This window comes from Natrix helvetica (genome assembly GCF_964273705.1).
Source record: "Natrix helvetica genome assembly, chromosome: 1".
Taxonomy (NCBI): domain Eukaryota; kingdom Metazoa; phylum Chordata; class Lepidosauria; order Squamata; family Natricidae; genus Natrix; species Natrix helvetica.
Genome location: NC_138548.1, coordinates 21,438,540 through 21,463,005, shown reverse-complemented (window position 1 = coordinate 21,463,005; position 24,466 = coordinate 21,438,540). Strand labels below are relative to the sequence as shown.

Below are 24,466 nucleotides of genomic sequence, written 5' to 3'. Positions count from 1 at the left end.
CGGTACAGTGCAATGAGGCTGGGTGTCCACCACATGAATGCGCGTAGCACACGCATGCGTACTTAACTACCCGCGACGCTCCAGCTGCTCGGCGGAGCGTCGTGCAGGTGCTGTATACTGAGTGCGCGGAAGCCCTGAAAACTTCAAATACTGGTAAAGAGCGCGGGCAGGCAGGTGGGCCCTCCGGAGCACCGTACCGGAACAGTACCTGGTACTCCCGGTAGGCGCTGGTACGCCTGTATTGGGGCATACCAGTCATAACCCACCACTGCTGCCTTCTGACCACCAAAGGGAATGGGGAAAGCAGATTCACTTAAAAACCGTGTTACTAAATCAACAATCTCAGCGATTCACTTAATTAACAGCTGTGGCAAGAAAGAGCATAAGCTGGGGCAAAAGTCACTTAACAACTGTCTTACTCAGCAACAAAAATGTTGGGCTGTATTGTGGTCATAAGTCAAGGACTGCCAGTATGTCTGAGTTCCCAAGAGAGTTCTTTGAGGCAGTTTGGAGTTCAGGGTTTTGGATGGTGTGAGTGCATCTTCTCTGGGAGTGACTTTAGATCAGGGGTGTCCAAATTCTGGGAGTTGAAGTCCACAAGTCTTAAAAGTTCCCAAGTTTGGACGCCCCTGCTTTAGACTGTGTACATGGGCTCCTGCACATTTACGAATTGGCTTCTATTAGTCTCCTCTCTTATAAAGCAAAAGTGCTTGGCAGCAGAGTTGGCTCACTTTGTGATAATAAATAAAATACTGATTAATGGTTGGCGACCCTGAGGTAAAACAGTAGGCCGTCTTGAGATGCAAGAATAATGGTTGGATGTATTGACTGATAGCCAAGAAAAAAATAATATTTTGGCAGTGCCCATAAGACAAACCAATTCCATGTGGCAGTGCATTTGGTGACCCATGCCCACTTTGCTAAGCAAACAAATCCTGATACGGTGCCTCATCCACAAAGTCTGCACAAAAATTGCCTCACGCAGTGTTTTTTTCCCCCCAGCATGCCCTGTCAGAAAGTAAAGGAAATCTGAATCTTTTAAAATCCATTTTGAATGCAAAATGGAGATTTTTTTTTCTGGCTGTGAATCTTGGATGTTTCTATAGGACCTGAAAACTGGTGGCCTTGTTTTGCTTTTTGCACATTCCTCAGCATGGATTGGAACCAATTTAAAAAACAAAAATTACCTGCTCTTCATGACATTTCTTCCCTTGTTCGGTATTTGTATATGTGTGTGTGTGTGAGAGAGAGAGAGATCTTTCAATATCTCTTTGTGGTTTCTTGCAGGTAGAAGATGCTCTCTCTTACCTGGATCAAGTGAAGATCCGTTTTGGTAGTGATCCTGCCACCTATAACGGTTTCTTGGAAATCATGAAGGAGTTCAAGAGCCAGAGGTAACATGAACCATGGAGAGCTTCCATTTCTCAAACCATTTCTCCTACATCCCTTCTCCTTTGCCTGATTTAAGCACCCACTCGTTCTTCATATCTTGTCTTGTCTCCAGCATTGACACTCCAGGTGTCATCAGACGTGTCTCTCAGCTGTTCCACGAACACCCTGACCTCATCATTGGCTTCAACGCTTTCTTGCCCCTGGGTTACCGAATAGAGATTCCAAAGAACGGGAAGCTGAATGTTCAGTCACCTCTCACTGGCCAGGTACGAAGAACTTTACTATGTTTTATGATGTTCCTATCCTCGTACCTAGTGATGATAAACAGTGCTTCATGATCCTATGCACTGCAAGAGATCTAATTTCTTCTGCTTCAGCTGTTAGACAGCTGCAAACAGCACATGAACTTTTTTTAAATCATGCTCTATGGTACTACTAGGGACATGGTGGCTCAGTGGCTGCTGAGCTTGTCGATCAGAAAGGTCAGCAGTTCGGTGGTTCGAATCCCTAATGCCGCATACTTGTTCCAGCTTCTGCCAGCCTAACAGTTCAAAAGCATGTAAAAATGCAAGTAGAAAAATAGGAACCACCTTTGGTGGGAAGATAACAGTGTTCCATGCGCCTTCGGCATTTAGTCATGCCAGCCAAATGACCACGGAGATGCCTTCAGACAGTGCTAGCACTTCAGCTTTGAAACGGAGATGAGCACCGTCCCCTAGAGTCGGGAACGACTAGCACATATGTGCGAGGGGAACCTTTACCTTTTACCTTTATCCTGGTATCTGCAGCTGACAATCCAAGGCAGCTGGATCGTCTCTCACTTAGCTTTTCACAGCCCTTTTTTTTTAAAAAAAAAATCCTTGGATCATTGTGGCATTGCTACTTTGATTCCGCCTCTCCCTGGGACGAGAAGAACACCCAGAAACAGTGATGAAGCCCTTCCTCTCCCCAGCAGAGCTGCTTCATTGTATAGGTCCAGGAGACTTTGCAGTGGCAGTCCAGCTTTCCTTGAAAACAACACAAGTAGCAGGAGAGAATCAATAAAAGCTGGCGTTAAGAGGTCCAAGTACTACAGTTGCTCTTTCTTTTGAGAGAGAAATATTGGTGGCGTTATGCTGAAACAGGAGTGTCAAACTCAAGGCCCGCAGGCCATGAGGTGCTTAGATCTGGCCCGTGGGGCCACCCTGGAAACAGTGAAGGATCGGCCCGCGGTGCCTCTGCCTGCAAAAACAGAGCTCTGTTTTCACTGGCAGGGGTCGCGGTCAAAAACAGATATCGAGCTGCAGGGGTGGGTTCCAGCAGTCACTACTGCCGTTTCGCTCGTAGGTGCTGTGTGTGCATGCATGCGCAGAGGAAATAAAAAATGCTCTGCGCATGCACAGAAGCACAAAACACGATGGTGGCGCCTATGGCGCCGCCGGGAGAACCAATTTGGTGGCGTGGCAAGCCTGGGTCCCTGCCAGTTCCAGCAACCCAGGGCGCCAAGCTACTACTGGTTCGGCTGAACCGATCCGAACCTGTAGGAACCCACCACTGTCAAGCTGGCCATGCCCACCCTGAGGTCAAACACAACCCTGATGCGGCCCTCAATGAAATCGAGTTGACAACCCTGTGCTAAAGGATCAGTCACGTATTGCCATCCAGAGTAGGTCTGTACATCCTATAATGGGCAGAGCATCTCATTTGCATACCCAGGTTGGAAGTGTTTCTGTTTAAAAGGAACTAGGGGTGGGTGGGCCAGGGATAATTACCTTTCTCTTCTTGACTTTCTGGAAAAAACCTTTAAAAATAACGTAATTGCTCACTCTAATATCAGATAAAATGCAGTGATCCAATCTAGCCACAGGCAGTCAAGTCTAACGTTATTGGTATCTTTAAAGGGAACGTTTCTTGCATGGTGAATCCAAACAATTCAAGCATTTGCTACATTCCTACCCCTGTTATGAATTAGATACTTGTTGTGGCCTGCCGGCGGCAAGCAGAGCTGGCAGCAGATTTGGACAGTGAGGAGGTTGGTGAGGAACATGGGCCAGTCCTGGAGTCTGGGGAAGGCTCTGATGAGGGCTCTGTGTCGGAGGCAGAGAGGGGGCCAGAGCCATATGCCAGTTATCAGCTGCCTTCAGAGTCAGACATCAGTGAGGCAGACGAACAGCTGGAGCCTGTTCCCAGTTTGTGCATGCACAGAGTTGCCAGACGAAGGAAACAGCTAAAGAACAGGGGTCAACTTGGGAGTAAGGCCACAGGTGGATGATGAATGGCCCCTCCCAGGGGAAATAAAAGATGAGCGAAAGGGGAGGGGAGTTTGCAGGAGACAATTTGTTTGCTTAGTTGGTTCGTGACTCTCTGAGACTCCTTGTCAAGGTTTACAGATATCGGCCTGTCAGCTCTCCACGCCAGATAAGGTCTGTGACTGTGTAAATCCTCCCTTGAAAGACTTTGCTGGATGTGAATGAGCAGAATTCACAGGAAATTAATAAAAGGGGTTTTTGTCCGGATAAGGAGTTTGCTTTGTGCTCTCGGGAAGCCTTGATCAGAACGATACTGAGACAACCACGTTCTATCTGTGTGTTGAGGGACAACGGGCAGGGGTAACTTGTAAGCCTCGTGCCTACATTTACCCCAGAATGACTCTTAGAATTTGTTCTGATTTAATTAATTCCTCAGACAGTGACTTGCATTTCCCCAGATATCCCTGGAGCCGGTTCAGAACCCTCTCTCTGGCAGCAGCCTAATGCTGCACTACTGCCAGGAGAACACCCACAACCATGGAGACTGTCCAGAGGATTTCCGCCAGCAGCAACAGCCGTGCAAAGATGATAAGGTTCAGATGCCCCTGGAATCCGATTCAGTGGAGTTCAACAATGCCATAAGCTACGTGAATAAAATCAAGACCCGATTTCTTGATCACCCTGAAATCTATCGTTCCTTCTTGGAGATCCTTCACACATATCAGGTAAAGGTGGATCCCTCCCCCCATCCCACTCCCAGTCCCGAAAGCAGTAGTGGATGTTGGGTGGGGGCATCTGTCTTTGCATATGTTCGGTCTTCCTCCTGTTTCTCTTATTCTCAAACACAGAAGCGGAGTTCTAATTGCATCTGACCAGGGTAAAATCAGAGAGAGGATTTTTGTGGGAAGTCAGCCACTGTCCTAAGCATATTGTGCAGAAACCATTATATTGTTTGTTGTTTGGATGTATGTAATGGGAAGACAGGAGCTGTACTTTGTTAAACCGAGAGTGGGGTACCCCAAACGAGAAGCTACCCTAGACTAATGCTGGTTTTGCTTTGAACAGGCACAACTAGCATAACATTTCACAACAGGGAGACAGTTTGGGGTTGGGTTCTTGGTAGAAACTAGGTGAGGTGAGTTCTAGTCCTCCCTTAGGCCTGAAAGTTGCTGGGTGACCTTAAGTCAGTCATTTTCTCTCACAAGGCCAGTCCACCTCAGATGACTTCTTTGTTGGGGAAAAACAGGAAGACGTATTATGTATATTGACTTGAGTTGTACAAAGTGAAGGTGGAATATACCATATTTTTCAGACTATAAGACACACCGGAGTATAAGAAGCACCTAAATTTACAGGAAGAAAACAAGAAAAAAATTGTTTTTGGCCTCCGTGTATTGCATTTTTGTCCTCCCCGGTGCCCGGAAGCACTCTGCATTGCTCCGCAAAGGCCATTTTTGCCAAAAACGGGCCTGTTTTTGGCCTGCAGAGTGCTTCTGGGGGTCGGGGAGGGCGAAAATGCAACACACGGAGGGTTTGGGAGGCCAAAAATGGCCATATTCGGTCTATATGGCGCACCTAAATTTTCACCCACTTTTAGAGGGAAAATAGGTATGTCTTATACTCCAAAAAACACAGTAAATCTAATGACTAAAAACATTTTCTTAACTTGCAGAAGGAGCAGCTAAGCACAAAAGGCCGCCCTTTTCGAGGCATGTCGGAAGAGGAGGTCTTCACTGAAGTGGCAAATCTTTTCAGAGGCCAGGAAGATCTTCTATCCGAGTTTGGACAGTTCCTTCCGGAGGCAAAGAGGTCTTTGGTACGTCTTTGCTAGAACTACGGTGTGGCCAATGCGAGGAGGTGGCTATCAAATGTGGAGGCTGAGTGGGTGGGGTGGGAAGAGTGGGAAGGGGTGCTTTCTCTGTTGGGTGTAAGGCCACACTTGGAATTCTGCATTCAGTTTTGGTCGCTACGATGTAAAAAAGATGTGGAGACTCTAGAAAGAGTGCAGAGAAGAGCAACAAAGATGATTAGGGGACTGGAGACTAAAACATATGAAGAACAGTTGCAGGAACTGGGTATGTCCAGTTTAATAGAAAGAAGGACTAGGGGAGACGTGATAGCAGTGTTCCAATATCTCAGGGGTTGCCACAAAGAAGAGGGAGTCAAACTATTCTCCCAGGCACCTGAGGGCAGAACAAGAAGCAATGGGTGGAAACTAATCAAGGAGAGAAGCAACTTAGAACTGAGAAGAAATTTCCTGACAGTTAGAACAATTAATCAGTGGAACAGAAGTTGCCTCCAGAAGTTGTGAATGCCCCAACACTGGAATCTTTAAGAAGATGTTGGATGGCCATTTGTCTGGAACGGTATATGTAGTGTTTCTTGCCTAGGGGGTTGGACTAGAAGACCTCCAAGGTCCCTTCCAACTCTGCTATTGTATTATAGTTGATTTATTTCCTGTATCGACTGAAGGACAGCATTCATCTTTATAGCAGCTGGATGCAGCCTCAAGCCCCTGGAGAGTCAAATAGCCCCCAGCTGCCCCGAAGAGAAAATGCCTTTTGTTTGAAAGCTAGTCCCTACCTTGGACAACAGGCCGTGCTCCGGTGTAATTGTACGGTTCTTAGCCGTGATGATGAAACATGGCTACATAGGTGAATTTGAGATCATTGATGACCACAGAGCTGGCGAAATTGTTGTGAATCTCACAGGCAGTTTTAACAAGTGCGGTGTGGTCAGTCCCAGATTTGATATCCAGCTGAAAGACTTGGAAAAGTGGCAGAACAACCAGCTGCCTTCACATCAGTTCGGGTACATTGTCCTGACCATGTCAGCTGGCATCATGGATCACGAAGAAGCGAGGCAAAAGCACACAGGAGGGAAAATCCTGGGTTTCTTTTTCTAAACTTGTAAAAAAAAAAGGCAGAAAAATTAATTGTTCAAAAGGGAAAAAAAGAATAAAAGCAATCCCTTCCTTGGATGGTGGCAAGTGATTCATAGCAGCCTTTTCCCCAATTCTGGCTTGAGATGTCCTTCAAGTTCATTAAAGGGAGCCATCATCTTCTCTGCCCATTCACCACTACTACTACTACTACTACTACTACTACTACTACTACTACTACTACTACTACTACTACTACTACTTCTTCTTCTTCTTCTTCTTCTTCTTCTTCTTCTTCTTCTTCTTATTATTATTATTATTATTATTATTATTATTATTATTATTATTATTATTATTAAATCTTTGGTGAGATTCACAGCCTTTGGGGCTGGTTGGTAGCTCAACAGCTCAAATCCTAACCAAGGTCCTAGGAACTGTTAAGGTAACGTCGGAGGATGTAAGCTGTTCCAAGTAGGGTGGTTTTTTGTAGAATCAGAATGTTCAAGTCCGATAAATTTAGAATTTCCAAATAGCGAGGTAGCCCTTTAAGTATTGCTCCAAGGTCTCCAATTACAATCCGGACAACACACGATTTCTTTTTCCACAGTCGCTCAACTTCAATTTGCAAGTCCTGGTACTTTGTGATTTTTTCTTGCTGCTTATCTTCAATTTGCGCATCACCAGGTATTGCAATGTCAATGAACCAAACTTTTTTCTTTTCAACTATTGTTATGTCAGGTGGGTTGTAGACCAAGTGCCTGTCAGTCTGAATTCTGAAATCCCACAAGATCTTAATAATAATAATAATAATAATATATTTATTTCTTAGCCGCACCCTCTCCCGAAGGACTCGGGGCGGCGTACAACAAAACATACGAAATAAATATGTAAACAAAACAAACATATAGTAAAGACATAGACTGTAACATACACAAGGAGGAGGACGATGATAAAAACAATTAAAATACAGTATATAAAACCCCTAGAAATTAAATATAATTAAAATACCCAGTTAAAAACCCGTCAGGAGCGATATGGTTAGATCAAAGTTGAGCCAGGCCAGCTGCTTGAAATAGGTGGGTCTTAAGCTTAATACGGAAGGAGCGGAGGTCAGAGGTATTCCTAATATCCGGAGGGAGGTCATTCCACAGGGCTGGGCCCGCCACAGAGAAGGCTCTACTCCTAGGCGCTGCCCCACGACATTGTCTAGCGGACGGCACCTGGAGGAGCCCCTCTCTGTGCGAGCGAATTGGTCACAGGGATGTATGGGGCAGAATACGATCCCGCAAGTAACTAGGTCCTAAGCCATGGAGCGCTTTAAAGATAGTTATCAAGACCTTGAAACGCACCCGATAGGCCACAGGAAGCCAGTGCAGCTCGCGCAGGAACGGTGTCACATGGGAGTACCTAGTACTCCCCATAATTACCCGCGCGGCTGCGTTCTGGACCAACTGCAGCCTCCGGGTGCATTTCAAGGGAAGCCCCATGTAGAGAGCGTTACAGTAGTCCAAGCGAGACGTCACCAGCGCATGAGTGACTGTGCGCAAGGCATCCCGGTCCAGTAGGGGGCGCAATTGGCGCACCAGGCGAACCTGGTGGAACGCCCCCCTTGCCACGGCTGTCACATGGTCATCCATGGACAGCCGGGCATCCAGGAGGACGCCCAAATTGCGCGCCCGCTCCACGGGGGCAAGATGAATGCCCCCAATGGCCAATGATGGAATTAATTGGCTGAACCGGGGGGCTGGTACCCACAGCCACTCCGTCTTGGAAGGGTTGAGCTTGAGTCGGTTGTCATCCATCTTGACTTTTTTCATTCTCTAGAATCTTCTCAACCTGATGTTCCCAGTGGTTTTTGCTGCACTCAAAACCAAACTTCTGGCACAATTTCGAGTGAATGATTTTAGCAACTCTGTCATGGCGTTGTATTATTATATACTTTATTCATTAAACATGAAACTCAGCCAACTGAACATTCAAGAATGCATTACAAATACCAGTGACTGGTGCTAATGGTTAATACGGTTTGCTGCCAGCGTCCTAGGTATCAACCAAGTACCTTCTTAAAATATAAGATGTTCCGAGTAGCGCAGTTTTTTGCAGTTCTGCTGCTGTTATTGCAGGAAGCTGCAATTTGTTGATGTATCTTGTAAAATTCTTGGACATGGTGCCAAGTGCTCTGATGACAATGGATATCACTGTTACATGCTTCATCCATAGCCATGTAGTTTTGATGGCCAGGTCGTGATATTTCTTCTTCTTCTATTATTATTATTATTATTATTATTATTATTATTATTATTATTATTATTAAATTTATACAGCTCCCCACCTGGCAAACGCTACTCTGGACAACTACCAAACTTTAAAAACAATGAAAACTGAATGATAAACAATAACAAATAAAGGCCAGTAAACAAACAGTAACCAACATCTTTCCCCTTTTGATTTTAGTTCACAGGGAATGGGCCGTGTGATGCCAACAGTATCCCCAAAATGGATCATGAGAAACATCTAGAAAACAGTAAGAAACGGTCCCGGTCTCTGTTGCTTCGTCCTGGGCCCAGCCCAGCCAAGGTATCTGAACTGAATGCAGAGCTGGGGGAAAGGGCAAGGGTGATTTTGAAGGCTCTGAAATATAGGTGGCCTGTTTAGCTGAAACTGTCTGGCTGATTGGTTCTGCCCTTGAGAAGTAAAAGGACAGCGTTTTCCTCAAAAAAGGCTGAACTCATGGCATATTCCTCATATTTAGCTATGCTGGCTTGTTAAAAGTAAAACTGGCCAATTGTAGCACTAATAAAGTAGCATATATACTCACACTACCACTGATGATGTTATCTAATTTGGGTAATGAAACGTCTTCAAGGAAAGAACCAAGCTCAGAGCACCAAGGGCCTCCTAAACTGTAGCATTGTTTAAAGATGGAGAGGTTCTTTGTTGCAAAAACTATTACGACATATTATTTTGAAAGAGGAGGAGGAGAAGAGACCCTCTAGTCCTCCAAACTCTCCTACTTTAGGCTTTTTCCATAAATGGTACCGTCACAGTTAGAATACTTTTTATTACCACCTGTAGGCACAACTAGCATAACATTTTACAAAAAAGAAACCGTTTGGTGCTATACAAAATGTACTTTTCAGCTAGATTTCTGAGATTTACAGAAAAATAATGTTACGGTAGGAAGGACAATTATGGAAAACGTTTTGTCTGAATCAATGTTTGTCAACTCAGTACTTTTAACATGTCTGTACCTAAATCTCCCGCTGGCTGGGTGGGGAATTCTGGGAGCTGAAAGTCTACACGTCTTAACATTGCAGAAGTTGTTAACAAGCATAAATCCATTTTTACCCATTCTACTTTTATGTAGGCATGACTGGGAGGAGCAGCAGAAGCCTACGAAGGTCTCTGTTTGCCCTTTTGCTGTTTAGGGGATACAAACGTTAATATAAGTTACTGAGTATTTGGGGGGGGGGTGATCCTAATGCCATGAAAAGTCGAACAGGTAAAGAGCTGCTTCTAAGCGCTAAACCTCTAAGCTGCTTCTCCTTCTGAAATGCTCCCAACAGAAAAAGATGAAACTGCGTGGGACCAAGGACCTCTCCGTTGCCACTGTGGGCAAATATGGAACCCTGCAGGAGTTTTCTTTCTTTGACAAGGTCTGTTACTGGTATTTTCTGGTAGAAACAGAGCTTGTCATCCATGAACAAAGACTTACCTTTGCAATGCAAAAGAGCTTTGGGTTGCTGGTGGTGGGAAGGCCCCTAAACCGGCATGGAATGCTCTTATCTTCGGAACTGGGAGCTTATGCGCGGTGCTAATCAAGGAGAGAAGCAACTTGGAACTGAGGAGAAACTTCCTGACAGTTAGAACAATTAATCAGTGGAACAGAAATTGCCTCCAGAAGTTGTGAATGCCCCAACACTGGAAGTCCTTAAGAAGATGTTGGATAGCCATTTGTCTGGAACGGTATACGTAGGGTTTCTTGCCTAGGCAGGGGGTTGGACTAGAAGACCTCTAAGGTCCCTTCCAACTCTGCTATTGTATTATAGTCTGGTTTATTTCCTGTATCGACTGAAGGACAGCATTCATCTTCATAGCAGCTGGATGTAGCCTCAAGCCCCTGGAGAGTCAAATAGCCCCCAGCTGCCCCGAAGAGAAAATGCCTTTTGTTTGAAAGCTAGTCCCTAGTCCAACTCTGCTATTGTATTGTATTGTATTGCATTGCTTCTGCGCATGCGCAAAGCGTCCGTGATGACGTCTGAGCGGGTGGGCGGAGCCTCCCGCCGCCGCCACTGCCGGTTCACCTGAACCAGTGCAAAGGGGCAAAATACCACCTCTGCCCCTAAAGCTCCTAAGCAAGCTGCACTCACTTTGGTTAAAGCAGTTCCTCCGGTTATATTGCCAGATGATTGTCTGTCTGAGTTAGAGAGCTCAGCTCCTGCAAGAGCTGAAACGGGAGTTTCACAGGGTCTGGGTGGTCTGTTGGTGCTTGGCCAACAGAAGGTGCCACTTTCCTCTCTGGCTATTTTGGTAGGTACGTCGAGTCCTCAAGAGCCAAGAAGTCTATGAGAACTTCCTCCGCTGCATTGCTCTCTTCAACCAAGAGCTGGTCTCTGGCTCCGAATTGCTTCAGCTGATCACACCCTTTTTGGGGTAAGAGAGACGATGTTACATTTTGAACTTTGGGCCCAGAGCTCCTTTAGGCCGAGGGATGGACAACTATGCTAACTTTACGACCTGTGGACTTCAACTCCCAGAATTCAACTCCCAGGCTGGCTCAGGAATTCTGGGAGTTGAAGTCCACAGATCATAAAGTTGCCATACTTGCCCAACCCTGCTTTAGGCTATTGTGAGACTAGTCTCCCAAATAATCTCTTCCTGAAAGCATGAAGGAATGTCTTTTTTTATTAAATTAGAATTGAGATGTTAGTCTCTTACTGAGAATTGTTGCAATTAATTCACTGGAATTAATCATAAGTGGGTCAATGGACCCTGTGTGGTTTTGTTTTTTTAAAAAATAATGAGCTAGTATATTGTACCATTGATAGTTGTATAATCGCAATTGTTAAGTAACTTTGAGAACACAAGAACCGTTTTACAGATTTTTGCAGCCGAAGCCCAGGCTACACAACACACTGCACACGGTTGCCGCAGTTGTGTAATGGTTACATGAAGTATTTCATGGCTGCAATTTTTTGTTGCTTCAACAGTTCTTGAAGGGATGGGCAGTCTTAAGACCACGAATCCCTCAGCTCCACATTTCCATTCCTCCTAGAAAACCCCAAGGCTGCATAGTTGAAATTTCAGCTTTGTTTCTTGTATTTCATTAAGGATGAAATAAAACCATTAAGGATAGACATTTCAACCGTGGCCTCTCCAGTGGTATTACAATCCAAAGAAAAATTGATGGTGGTGGTGGTGGTGGTGGTGATGATGATGATGTAGATGTACATGTACCTCCTGGAAAAGACTATTGTCTGCTGTCGCCAGGGGTGGGATTCAGCCAGTTCAGGTGAACTGGTAGTTCTGATGAGCAGTTGGCCACGCCCGTCCCTGCCCTTTCCTTTCCTATATTTCCCTGTTCTTTAGCTCAGCTGATTCGCGCAGCACAGTGGATTGCTGCGTGTCGGCTGTTTTACTCACCGGCACTGACATAGAAGGTAAGTTTTTAAGGTTAAAATGGGTGGTTTATGAACGCTGCGCGCACCTGCGAAGCGCGCGTTAGGTCCGCACTTGTGCTCACCGAACCGGTTGTTAAATCAGTTGCACCCCACCACTGGCTGTTGCCCTAGAGAAATGACATCTTCTCTCTATCTTCTAATGGTGATTAGTGGTGAAAGGCAGGCTGCTACTTTTCAGTGTGCTCTTTCTCAAAAAGAGCTCTTTTGCCTGTCAGTTTCTAGCCTATGTTTGCTTGTATATCTTTTTGGTTTGAAGGAAATTCCCTGAACTCTTTGCTCAGTTCAAGTCATTCCTGGGCGTGAAGGAGCTCTCTTTTGCCTCCCCAATGAGCGATCGCTCTGGGGATGGGATGTGCCGGGAAATTGACTATGCTTCCTGCAAGCGTATCGGCTCCAGCTACAGGGCCCTCCCCAAGACTTACCAGCAACCCAAGTGCAGCGGCAGGACAGCTATTTGCAAAGAGGTAGGTGGCGCTTGCAATTCCTTGTAGAGAAGAGAGGAGAAGGCAAGGTGGATTCATCAGACATTGGCGAGCAGGACCATGAAGGAAGATGCTGAGAAGAGCCGGCTGATTTAGTGTGTGTTTTAAATTCTGCAGGTGCTAAATGATACCTGGGTTTCCTTCCCGTCTTGGTCTGAGGACTCGACCTTTGTCAGCTCTAAGAAAACTCCTTATGAGGAGCAGCTACATCGGTGTGAAGATGAGCGCTTCGAGGTGCGTCTCCTTCATCTGACAGTTGTTAAGTGTGTCCTTTTGGTCAGCAGCTAAGTATCAAGTGTTTTTGGTCTATCAGGCAATCTGGTCTACCCAACCATGGGATGGAGCATACTGCTTCCGCTTTCGCCTTTCAGCCCCAGTCCAGGAGCCTTCGTAGGCAGTTGCTTCGTGACAAACTATTTTTGTGTTGAATTTATATTTTACTGACAAAGAAATAAAGGGAGACTAGTATAGATCTATTTCAAGCTATTTAGCTCTCGTCAGCTAGCCATGCCCTTTCTGGCTTAGAGGTTAATACATCTACCTAATATGCAAATAGCCCAAGTTCTAATCCCAGAAAGGGTATGAGAGCTAAATAGCTTGAAATAAATCTATACCAGTCTCCCTTTATTTCTTTGTTGGTAAACTATACATTCAACTAAGCATCAAATTCTAATCAGGAAGTCCAGCTTCCCCCATTGATTTTGCTTGTCGGAAGTGCAGCTGTCATAAAAACATGCCAGTTGCCAAGTGCCCAAATTTGGATCACGTGGCCATGGGTACGCTGCAGTGGTTTTAAATGTGAAAATTGGTCATAAGTCACATTTTTCAGTGCTGTTGCAACTTTGAATAATCACTAAATTAATGGTTGTGAGGTCCCCCTGTATACTGTTTTCAACTAAAGCCAGTTGCATTATAAATGATCCATAGTCTTTTTGGAGCATAACATATCTTGGATTACAAGTGTATCAAAAGAGTTTACTAGCAAGAGCAGTCATGATCAGAGAACCAGTAGTGATCAAGTTCTACAGTGGTCTCAGATGCCAGTTCTGGACGCAGATCCATTCTGGCAATGAATAATATCAGCATAACAGATTTAATCTGCGGTGCTGAGAATTATCTCTTCATTTTCCAGTGTGAAATATGCTATTCAGATTTCGGGAACATTTTAACCTCTGGTGTAACATTATTGACCTTGGCATGAAACCAGTGGTGGGTTTCACATTTTGTTACCACCAATTCACCATGTGCACACACACCCACTTCACAGTTTCACTGGTTTGCTCCTTCCTTGCATGTACCTGGCCTCAAAAATGTGCCTAAATAGGACGGCATAGAGCCGGGGCAAATGGCCAGATCCACCCGCAATTTCCGCTAGCATTTCGGGTGAACCGGTCCGAACCGGCTGAATACTACCTCTGCATGGACCTAGTCAAACAATGGAACTTAATAGATCTTGTTCTTTCACTCACAACTTGAATAAGAACAAGGATTTTTTTTTGAAAATGATTCTATGAGTATTATTCAACACATTGGTAAACATTCTCTGCGTTATTACCCAATACCTTTTTTGACAACAGCCATTAACAATTTTATTTCCCTCTTGAATTCACTGTTCATAATTTCTTCTGCTCTCTCAAAGGTATAGATAAATATGTTATTAATTTGAGACAATGCATCATGCATCAAATGAACTCGACTACAATCTGGAAAAAAGTTTGTCTGTTATTATATTAGATTTTAGCACGGGAGTTGTTAACACCAGATGTTGTTAAAGTACATCAGTTCATGCCATGGTTGGCTGGGACTGTCAGGAATTGTGGTACGACGACTCTTTTGGAGTGGAGCAGCTATAACAAGACTGATAAATAATTGTAAAAGTAACCAGCAGGCTGTTTTGGTGGTTTGGGAAAGATTGGTTTCATTGTCAGCTGTGACTGTCTCACGAGTGTGTGGGCTGGATTGTCAGAGTTTTGGCAGCGTGACTAGTATTATAAGATAAACCCAGGAGCAAAGCACAGCACACAGCAAATAAAACCTTTATATAGTTAATAGTGGTTTATATACAAATATATACACATATAATACATAGAGATAAATCCCTTACCAGCTACGAACATAAGGAGAGAAATGAAATACATGATGAGAGAGAGAAAGAAACATCCTCTAATAGCCACCTATATATAGACTTGTGTGGACCTCGCATCAGCGCCTTAAAGAGGCGATACCATAGATGCAATGAATCAGCCTCATTGCATCAGCTTACAGCTTACAACCTTTCATCAGCTAGCAGCTATTAAATTCTCAGTACCTTAACACTCCTCCCATTTAAAGCTGTACAACTGATAATCCAAACGCTTTGATGTATTCTTTATACTTTTATAGTTTTTTAAAACATATCAGCTATATTACAATCACTAGAACAATGTTGCAATCTGATCAATACCTTGACATGGATTGTCTTAATTTCCTGAAAATAATTGTTCAATGGAAAAGGAGATTCCCCCTTTTGCTTCTTTACTGTTTCATGGCTTCCTTTTTGCAGCTGGATGTTGTCTTAGAGACCAACCTGGCAACCATCCGTGTCTTAGAAAGCGTACAGAAAAAACTGACCCGTATGTCGCAGGAGGACCAAGAGAAGTTCCGGTTGGATGACTGTCTCGGTGGCACCTCAGAAGTGATCCAGCGCCGGGCCATCTACCGTATCTATGGTGACAAAGCACCTGAGATCATCGAGAGCCTCAAGAAGAACCCTATCACCGCTCTTCCTGTTATTCTGAAGAGGTGAGCCCTGCACAGTCCCTTAAAAAAAATCTGTTCCATTTCCTCCCAATCAGACTGCAACACCCAGAATTCCTAACCAGCATATTTTGTGTCCGTGGCTGGCTGAGGATGCTGCAAGTTGTGATTCCAACACATCTAAAAGATTCCAGCCTAGGGGGAAAATGTATTGAAATCACTCCCATCCTTTTGCTCTCCATGGAGGTTATATTATATTATAGATATTATCCAGTATATATATTAAATATTTATATATAATGATCAATCAATATAGATAGATATTAATATAGATATAGATATTGATAAATAGGTAGATAGATATAGATAGATGTAGATATACCGTATTTTTCAGACTATAAGACGCATCAAGATTTTGAAGAAGTAAATTTTTTAAAAAAGTTTCTGTATTCTGCAGGCCTCCCAAACCCTCTGCACACCTCGTTTTTTTCCAAAACAAAAAGGGCATGCAGAGCTTTGGGAAGCATGTAGAGTGCTTCTGGGGGTGGGGGTGGGGCGCAAAACCCAGTCTGTTTTTCACAAAAATGGGTCCTTTTTTGCAAAAAAAAGGGGGGGCATGTAAAGCTTTGGGAGGCTTGTAGAGTGCTCCTGGGGGTTGGGGGGGGGGGCAAAAACAAGCAAAAATGGGCCGTTTTTGCAAAAACAAAAACATGCAGAGGGTTTGGGAGGCTTGTAGAGTGCTCCTGGGGGCTGGAGAGGGCAAAACGGCCCATTATTTGCTCTTTTTTGTCCTCCGCAACCCTCAGGAGAACTTTGCAAGCCTCCCAAACTCTCTCTACGTTCATTTTTGCAAAGGGGGTGGAGTTTCGGTAGGCCAAAAATGCTGTATTCAGTATATAAGATTTTCATCCTCTTTTTTGAGGGAAAACGGTGCGTCTTATACTCTGAAAAATATGGTATATAGATAGGTATAGATATAGATATACTATATCTATATCTATCTATCTATCTATCTATCTATCTATCTATCTATCTATCTATCTATCTATCTATCTAATCTATCTAATCTATCATCTATCTATCTTATCTATCTATCATCTATCTATCTATCATCTATCTATCTCAGGTTTCAGGTTTATTTGGATTTATATGCCGCCCTTCTCCAAAGGACTCAGGGCGGCGTACAACATTAAAAACACACATCACAAAAGTTAAAAAAAAGATTAAACCCAATTCCCAAAAGACCAAACCGCTTTAAAAAAAAAAAAATCTGAGGGCAGCCAAAAAAGCAAATTCAATCCTAAATTGCATTATCAGAGGGATACAGTCAAGATCAAGTGAGGTACTAATACCACTCTATAAAGCCTTAGTAAGACCACACCTAGAATACTGCATCTTGGTCACCGCATTATAAAAAAGATGTTGAGGCTAGAAAAAGTGCAGAGAAGAGCAACCAGGATGATTAGACTAAAACATATGAAGAACGGTTGCAGGAACTGGGCATGGCTAGTCTAGTGAAGAGAAGGACCAGGGGAGACATGATAGCAGTGTTCCAGTATTTGAAAGGCTGCCACAGAGAGGAGGGGGTCAAACTATTCTCCAAGGCACCTGAAGGCTAAACCAGGAATTATGGATGAAAACTGATCAAGGAGAGATTCAACCTAGAAATAAGGAGAAACTTTCTGACAGTGAGAACAATCAACCAATGGAACAGCTTTGCCTTCGGAGGTTGTAGGAGCTTCATCACTGGAATTTTTCAAGAAGAGCTTGGACTGCCATTTGTCACAAATGGTGTACTGTCTCCTGCTTGGGCAGGGGGATGGACTAGATGACCTACAAGGTCCCTTCCAACTCTTGTTAATCTGTTTATATTTGCAATACTTGCCTTAATATATCAGTGTGCATTACACTTCCTACATAAATTGCTATTGTCTGGTTGCTGGGCCCAGAAACCTCATTTCTTTGGGGTCTTTTATTTATCCTTGGTTTCCAAGGTGAGCGACATCTACTCTGTTTCAGGCTGAAGGCCAAGGAAGAAGAGTGGCGAGAAGCTCAGCAGGGCTTCAACAAAATCTGGCGAGAGCAGTATGAGAAGGCCTACCTGAAGTCTCTTGACCATCAGGCTGCCAACTTCAAGCAGAATGACACGAAAGCCTTGCGCTCCAAGAGCCTGCTGAATGAGATTGAGAGCGTCTATGATGAGGTAAGGGTCACGGTGGCTCAGTGGCTAAGACGCTGAGCTTGTCGATCAGAAAGGTCGGCCGTTCGGCGGTTTGAATCCCTAGTGCCACGTAGGAGTGAGCTCTCGTTACTTGTCCCAGCTTCTGCCAACCTAGCAGTTTGAAAGCATGTACAAATGCAAGTAGAAAAATAGGGACCACCTTTGGTGGGAAGGTAACAGTGTTCCATGCGCCTTTGCCGTTTAGTCAGGCCGGCCACTTGACCAAGGAGACCTTCGGACAGCACTGGCTCTTTGGCTTTGAAATGGAGATGAGCATTGCCCCCTAGAGTCAGGAATGGCTAGCACATATGTGCGAGGGGAACTTTTACCTATGATGAGGTAAGCATTGGAGCTCCTCTGGCGTGTGGAGTAGGGAGCCCTGGTTCTCTCACCAATCTCTACTCTGTGTATTTCCAGCACCAGGAGCAACACTCTGAGGGAAGGGGAGCCACTAACGAGCCACATCTCATCTTCATCTACGAAGACAAGCAGATCCTGGATGACGCGGCTGCCTTAATCAGCTACTATGTGAAACGGCAACCCACTATCCAAAAGGAGGACCAGGCTACTATTCGACAGATTGTCCAGCACTTCATCCCGGACCTGTTCTTCTCCCAGATACCCGAGCACCCGGTTCCTGAAGAGTTACCCAGCGAGGAGAAGGGGAGCCCCAAGACTCACCCAGTGGAGACACGTGATCTGCGGAAAAGGCACCCGCCTGGCTCACAAGTGACCCCTATGGAGGATAAGGGATCCACCCTGGTGGAAGCCCATGAGCTGAGAAAGAGGAATCCCCCTGGCCCACCTGCGAGCCCTATGGAGGAGAAGCCACCTGCCTTGGAGGGCCACGAACTGCGCAAAAGAAACCCTCCAGTCCCTCCGGCCAGCCCTGCAAAGGACAAAGAGAGTCTGGAAAGCATCGTGCCTTCCGCTCGGTCCCACCGTACCCTGGACAATGTCTACACTCTCTTCTTTGCCAATAACAACTGGTACTTCTTCCTTCGCCTTCATCAGACTCTTTGCTCACGGCTCCTCAAGATTTACCATCAGGCGCAGAAGCAGCTGCTGGAATATCGGACAGAAAAAGAGAGAGAGAAGCTATTGTGCGAGGGCCGGAAGGAGCGGGCCAATGATCCCGCCATGGAGCTGAGGCTGAAGCAACCGAGTAAGTTGCCTTTGGTAGCATCTTGAAAGAGTTTGGGTGGAGGGAAGAGGGGAGAACTGCGTACGTTGGTTGCTGTCGGGCGCAAACAATCAGAGCCATTTGCAGATAGATAAAAGAAGCAGCTTCATTGCTTTCTATCCAAGTTACAAAAATCTCCCCAGACTCCTCGCCTTCTCCTGGAACAACCAGATAGGGTTTCATGAATCTTGGAGGAGGCCAAGGTTATCCCTCTGGTAGCTGCCCAAGGACTCTAAGCTAGGTCCTCACTTGATCCCTCCTGCCAGCCTAGCTGGCAGTTTCTCAACAGTTACACAAACTTCCAAAGGATGTACGTGTGAATTAAATGTTTTTGTTTTTGTTTAAAAGAAATAGAATGATGAGGGGTTGCAAGGCTGGCAGTTTTCTCAGAACCTGTTGGATGCAAATTGCATCTGAGAAGCTTAACTGACTCTTCATTTTGTAGGGGAAATTATATTTTTTATCAGTAGAGGAGCACATCCTACATGGGTTTGCTACAGCTGTGGGATTCACATAATTTATTATTATTATTTATTTATTTAATTAAATTTGTTAGCTGCTCCCTCTCCACAAAGGGACATAAGGGACATAAGTTTATCACCAGTTCGCAAATGTGATCACATGCCTTCCGCGCATGCGTGTGGCCTTCTGTGCATACATGCGGCCTTCTGTGCATACATGCGGCCTTCCGCGCATGTGCTTTGCTTGTGTGTGGTGTCGAAAATGAGGCTACATAGGATGTTTTGGAGCCTGGGCGGGCAGGTCGCTGCTACAGGTTCGGCCGAATCGGTCCGAACTGGCTGAATACCACCTCTGGTTTGCTGCATAAATAGTTTAATAAAAAACGGATTAAACCAAAAACTGAAGATGTGGCCTAATTTGTGTAATGAAACATCTGCAAGAATATAACCAACGCTCAGAGAGCACCAAGGACTCCACACTGCAATCCTGAGCTACAGAGATATTTTTTTTCCTATGGAAATTAAGCCAGTGATGGCAAACATTTTGAGCTCAACATGTCAAAAATTCAGAAAATGCCTACGTTGATGTTTCAGACACAAGTACAGAAGAATATTCACCCCTAGGACCTCTGCTACCCCTCAAACAGGCTGTCTTATGCCATTCCCCAAAGTGCACAAGCCTAGGGGGACGGCGCAATTGCCTCTATGGTCCAGCACTCCTCAGGATCACCACAGACTGTGGTGTTTCTCTTTCTCTTGAAAGGCCCCTGCAGCCTACCGAGGCTGTTCTGGGTCGTATGAGGCCTTTCTTCTTGGAGCAGCTTCAGAGAAGGCTCTCCCATGGCTGCAGTCTGTGTGAAAGCATGCTCCATTTTGATGTGGTTTTCCGAGGCTCCAAAAACTCCCACAGCCCCTCTTGGGCTACTTCCAAAACGATCTGGAGGCTGTGTGAGAGCACATCCCATTCTTTACATGGCCTCCACAGCATCTGAAAATCATGCAAATAATGGCACATGCTTTTGAGAATAGTTATTGGGTGTTGATGAATGGTAGCGGGTCACCCAAAACATTGTGGCCTACTACCTTTGACACCTGTGCCATAGGTTCACCATCACTGGACTCAACTAATCCTCTCCAATGGGCAGAGATTCCTCTGAAAGTTCAGCTCTCCTGCAAATTATTTCTTCAGAACGTCTACTCCGTTTTCCTGCTGCAGTTAGTGAATTGTTGTGGGTTGAATTGCAGATATTCCTTCTGATTTTTGATTAGGGTACATCTGAGAAACCTTAAGGTGTTTTCCAGGCATTTCTAGATTTGAAAACTTTAGAGGCAGGGTGGGGTTCAAAAATTTTAGCAACCGGTTCTCAGCCAAACTGCTGGGTGGGCGTGGCCTACTCAGCCTCCTTCACAGCATTGGGGGGGGGCATTTTCACCTCCCCAGGCTCCGGAGACTGTCCTCGAGCCTTCGGGAGGGTGAAAACCTCTTCCCCCGGGCTCCAGAGGCCCCCCAGAGGCTGGAAACGGGTTCGTTTCCAGAACTTCTGAGAGGCCTGTTTTTTGCCCTCCCGGAGCCTCTGCGTGGGCTCTGCACTTACCTGGCATCCAAAATGGGTTGCGTGGAGACTCCTGGGATGGGCAGGGCCTGCCAGTCCTTGCAACTACCAGTTCAGGGAACCAGATGTAAAATTAGCATCCTGTTCGTTTGAACCAGTCCGTACCGGCTGAATCCCACCCCTGGCCTAAAGGCAGCAACTATTCTCATCTCCTCTTTCCCTAATTTACGCACCGCAACTTAATTCCAAAACTGCCTGGTTTTGAATGCTTTATAAAAGAATAAGTAGAAGCTGGGCTTTATTGATCAATGACATTTAGCCCTTTGTATGCCTCCGGGTCTGATAAAAAAGATAGGTAGCCTTTTCAGTCACAGGAGCTAAATCATGGCATGCCTTTCCCTAGATTTGCTTGCACTATATCTGGTTTTACTTTAATGATTTTGATGGATTGGTTGTCTATATTGTATTTGTTATAGAGACATTTTTATTTTTCTCAACTTTACTTAGCGGACTTCAGATGGAGTGGGCAAAATTACCATGTGGATAATCACCCTTTAGGATTTCTGTTGTCTCCAAGGTAGTCTGGCCCTTAAGAAAGATTTTAAAGAATTTTAAATAAACTTTGTTCACAACAATCTATGTCCTTTGCATATTTGGTGGTATAACAGACATCGGAAAGAATAGACATCCCTTCTGGTCCCAGTTGGGGTTTCACATGCTACCTGTACGTTTTGTGATCTTTGAAGTCCCCTGTTGGAGAAAAATGCTTCTCGTGTTGCTTGAAATCAGAGGAAACGATTAAGAAGCTGCATCATAATTGGAATGGAAGAGTTTGCTTTTGTAAGACAGGCGTAGGCAATCAGGGGCCCTCCAATGTGCTGGCTATGGGCACTGACAGAGGATATTGCAGTTGTACTATGTTCCAGAATATCTAGAAAGCACCAGAGTGTCCATTCCTGCTCCAGATATCCCTGCCATTCTTCAATACACCTCTAATGCATCTTTTGGCCAGTAGAGGTCACTATGTTGTATGATGGTTCTCTAATTCCAGTAGAGTAGCTTGGCAAGGGCCTTAGAGCTAGTCCTATCAGACTGGGGAGGGGGGGGGGCAATAGCGCTAGCACTTAGACTTATATGCCACTTCATAGTGCTTTACATCCCCCTCTAAGCAGTTTACAGAGTCAGCCTATGACCCCCAACAATCTGGGTCCTCATTTTATCCAACTCTGAAGGATGGAAGGCTGAGTCAACCTTGAGCCTGGTGAGATTTGATCTGCCAAATTGCAGGCAGCCGGCAGGCAGCAGAAGTAGCCTGCAGTACTGCACTCGAACCACTGTGCCACCACGGCTCATATGTATATACCCGTGATGATGAACCTATGACACCCGTGCCACAAGTGGCACATGGAGTCATTTCTGAGGACACGCGAGGCATTGCCCAGTCAGCTTCAGCATGCATGCATGCACTGGCCAGCTGATTTTCGCCCTTTTTTCGCCCTCCCGAAGTCAAAAAACTGCCTAATGCTCAAACCGGAAGTTCAGGAACAGACTTCCTGTTTGTGCATTGGGCGTTTTTTCGCCTTCCGGAGGCTTCAAGGAAGCATCCTGATACCTCCAGAGGGAGAAAAACGGCCCAATGGGCAACCGGGACGTCCATTCCTGAACTTCCGGTTTGTGTGTTGTGCCATTTTTTGTCCTCCCCAGGCTTCTAGAAAGCCTCTGGAGCCTGGGGAGAGCGAAAAACGGACCTACCAGGGCCACCGGAAGCTGGAAAACAAGCCGTTTCCAGCCTCCAAAGGGCCTCAAGGGGGAGGGGGAGGCCATTTTCGCCCTCCCTAGGCTCCAAGAAAGCCGGGCGCTCATGCACAGGGCAATGGGGGGGGGGCAATAAATTATAGGGGTGGGCCTGAGAGCACATGCAAAAGCGCGCGCATGTGAGCTTTCGGCACCCAAGGCGAAAAAGGTTCGCCATCACTGGTATATACATATATGTATGTATATATATATATGAAGTATGTGTGTGTATGTGTGTATATGTATATATATACATATGTATATACAGTACTGTGCAAATGTTTTAGGCAGGCATGAAAAAATGCTGTAAACCAAGAATGCTTTCAGAAATATAAATAATGATTGTTTATTTTTGTCAATTGTCAAAATGCAAAGTGAGCGAACAAAAGAAAAATCTAAATCAAATCAATATTTGGTGTGACCACCCTTTGCCTTCAAAACAGCAGCAATTCTCATAGGTACACTTGCACAAAGTCAGGGATTGGGCAGGATTATAGTCAGGTGTATGATCAACCAATTATACCAAACAGGTGCTAATGATCATCAATGTCACACGTAGGTTGAAACTCAGTCATGAACTGAAACAGAAACAGCTGTGTAGGAGGCTTAAAACTGGGTGAGGGACAGCCAAACTCTGCTACCAAGGTGAAGTTGTGAAAGACAGTTTCATCTCATGGCAAGATTGAGCACAGCAACAAGACACAAGGTAGCTATACTGCATCAACAAGGTCTCTCCCAGACAAAGATTTCAAAGCAGACTGGGGTTTCAAGATGTGCTGTTCAAGCTCATTTGAAGAAGCACAAAGAAACGGGCAGTGTTGAGGATCGTAGACGCAGTGGTCAGCCAAGGAAACTCAGTGCAGCAGATGAAAGACACATCGAGCTTATTACCCTTCGAAATCGGAAGATGTCCAGCAGTGCCATCAGCTCAGAACTGGCAGAAACCAGTGGGACCCAGGTACACCCATCTACTGTCCAGAGAAGTCTGGCCAGAAGTGGTCTTCATGGAAGAGTTGCAGCCAAAAAGCCATACCTCCGACGTGGGAACAAGGCCAAGCGACTAAAATATGCACGAAAACATAGGAACTGGGGTGCAGAAAAATGGCAGCAGGAGCTCAGGACTGATGAGTCAAAATTTGAAATATTTGGCTGTAGCAGAAGGCAGCTTGTTCATCGAAGGGCTGGAGAGAGGTACAATAATGAGTGTTTCAGGCAACAGTGAAGCATGGTGGAGGTTCCTTGAACGTTTGGGGCTGCATTTCTGCAAATGGAGTTGGAGATTTGGTCAGGATTAATGGTGTTCTCAATGCTGAGAAATACAGGCAGATACTTATCCATCATGCAATACCATCAGGGAGGCGTATGATCGGCCCCAAATTTATTCTGCAGCAGGACAACGACCCCAAACATACGGCCAAAGTCATTAAGAACTACATTCAGCATCAAGAAGAACAAGAAGTACTGGAAGTGATGGCATGGCCCCCACAGAGCCCTGATCTCAACATCATCGAGTGTGTCTGGGATTACATGAAGAGACAGAAGGATGTGAGAAAGCTTACACGCACAGGAGATCTGTGGTTAGTTCTCCAAGATGTTTGGAACAACCTGGCTTTCGATACCATCGACCATGGTATCCTATTGCACCGTCTGGAGGGGTTGGGGGTAGGAGGCACCGTGCTGCGGTGGTTCCGCTCCTACCTCTCTGGCCGGACGCAATGTGTGCTGGCAGGGGAGCAGAGGTCGACCCCGAGGCCCCTCACTTGTGGGGTCCCGCAGGGGTCGGTCCTCTCGCCTCTCCTGTTCAACACATATATGAAGCCGCTGGGCGAGATCATCCGTGGTTTTGGGATGGGA

The 24,466-nt window shown here is 45.3% G+C and overlaps 1 protein-coding gene across 1 annotated transcript in view; it reads left to right on the top strand.

Moving 5' to 3' along the window:
* Positions 1-24,466, top strand: part of SIN3B (SIN3 transcription regulator family member B) — a 36,423-nt gene that overhangs the window by 2,333 nt on the left and 9,624 nt on the right. The window contains exons 2-13 of the mRNA XM_081935692.1: positions 1,288-1,394; positions 1,505-1,658; positions 4,079-4,345; positions 5,293-5,436; positions 8,956-9,078; positions 10,068-10,157; positions 11,036-11,154; positions 12,439-12,646; positions 12,782-12,898; positions 15,207-15,445; positions 17,420-17,603; positions 18,039-18,786. Coding sequence (XP_081791818.1) covers positions 1,288-1,394; positions 1,505-1,658; positions 4,079-4,345; positions 5,293-5,436; positions 8,956-9,078; positions 10,068-10,157; positions 11,036-11,154; positions 12,439-12,646; positions 12,782-12,898; positions 15,207-15,445; positions 17,420-17,603; positions 18,039-18,786 — 2,500 coding nt within the window. The remainder of the gene's footprint in view (positions 1-1,287; positions 1,395-1,504; positions 1,659-4,078; positions 4,346-5,292; positions 5,437-8,955; positions 9,079-10,067; positions 10,158-11,035; positions 11,155-12,438; positions 12,647-12,781; positions 12,899-15,206; positions 15,446-17,419; positions 17,604-18,038; positions 18,787-24,466) is intronic.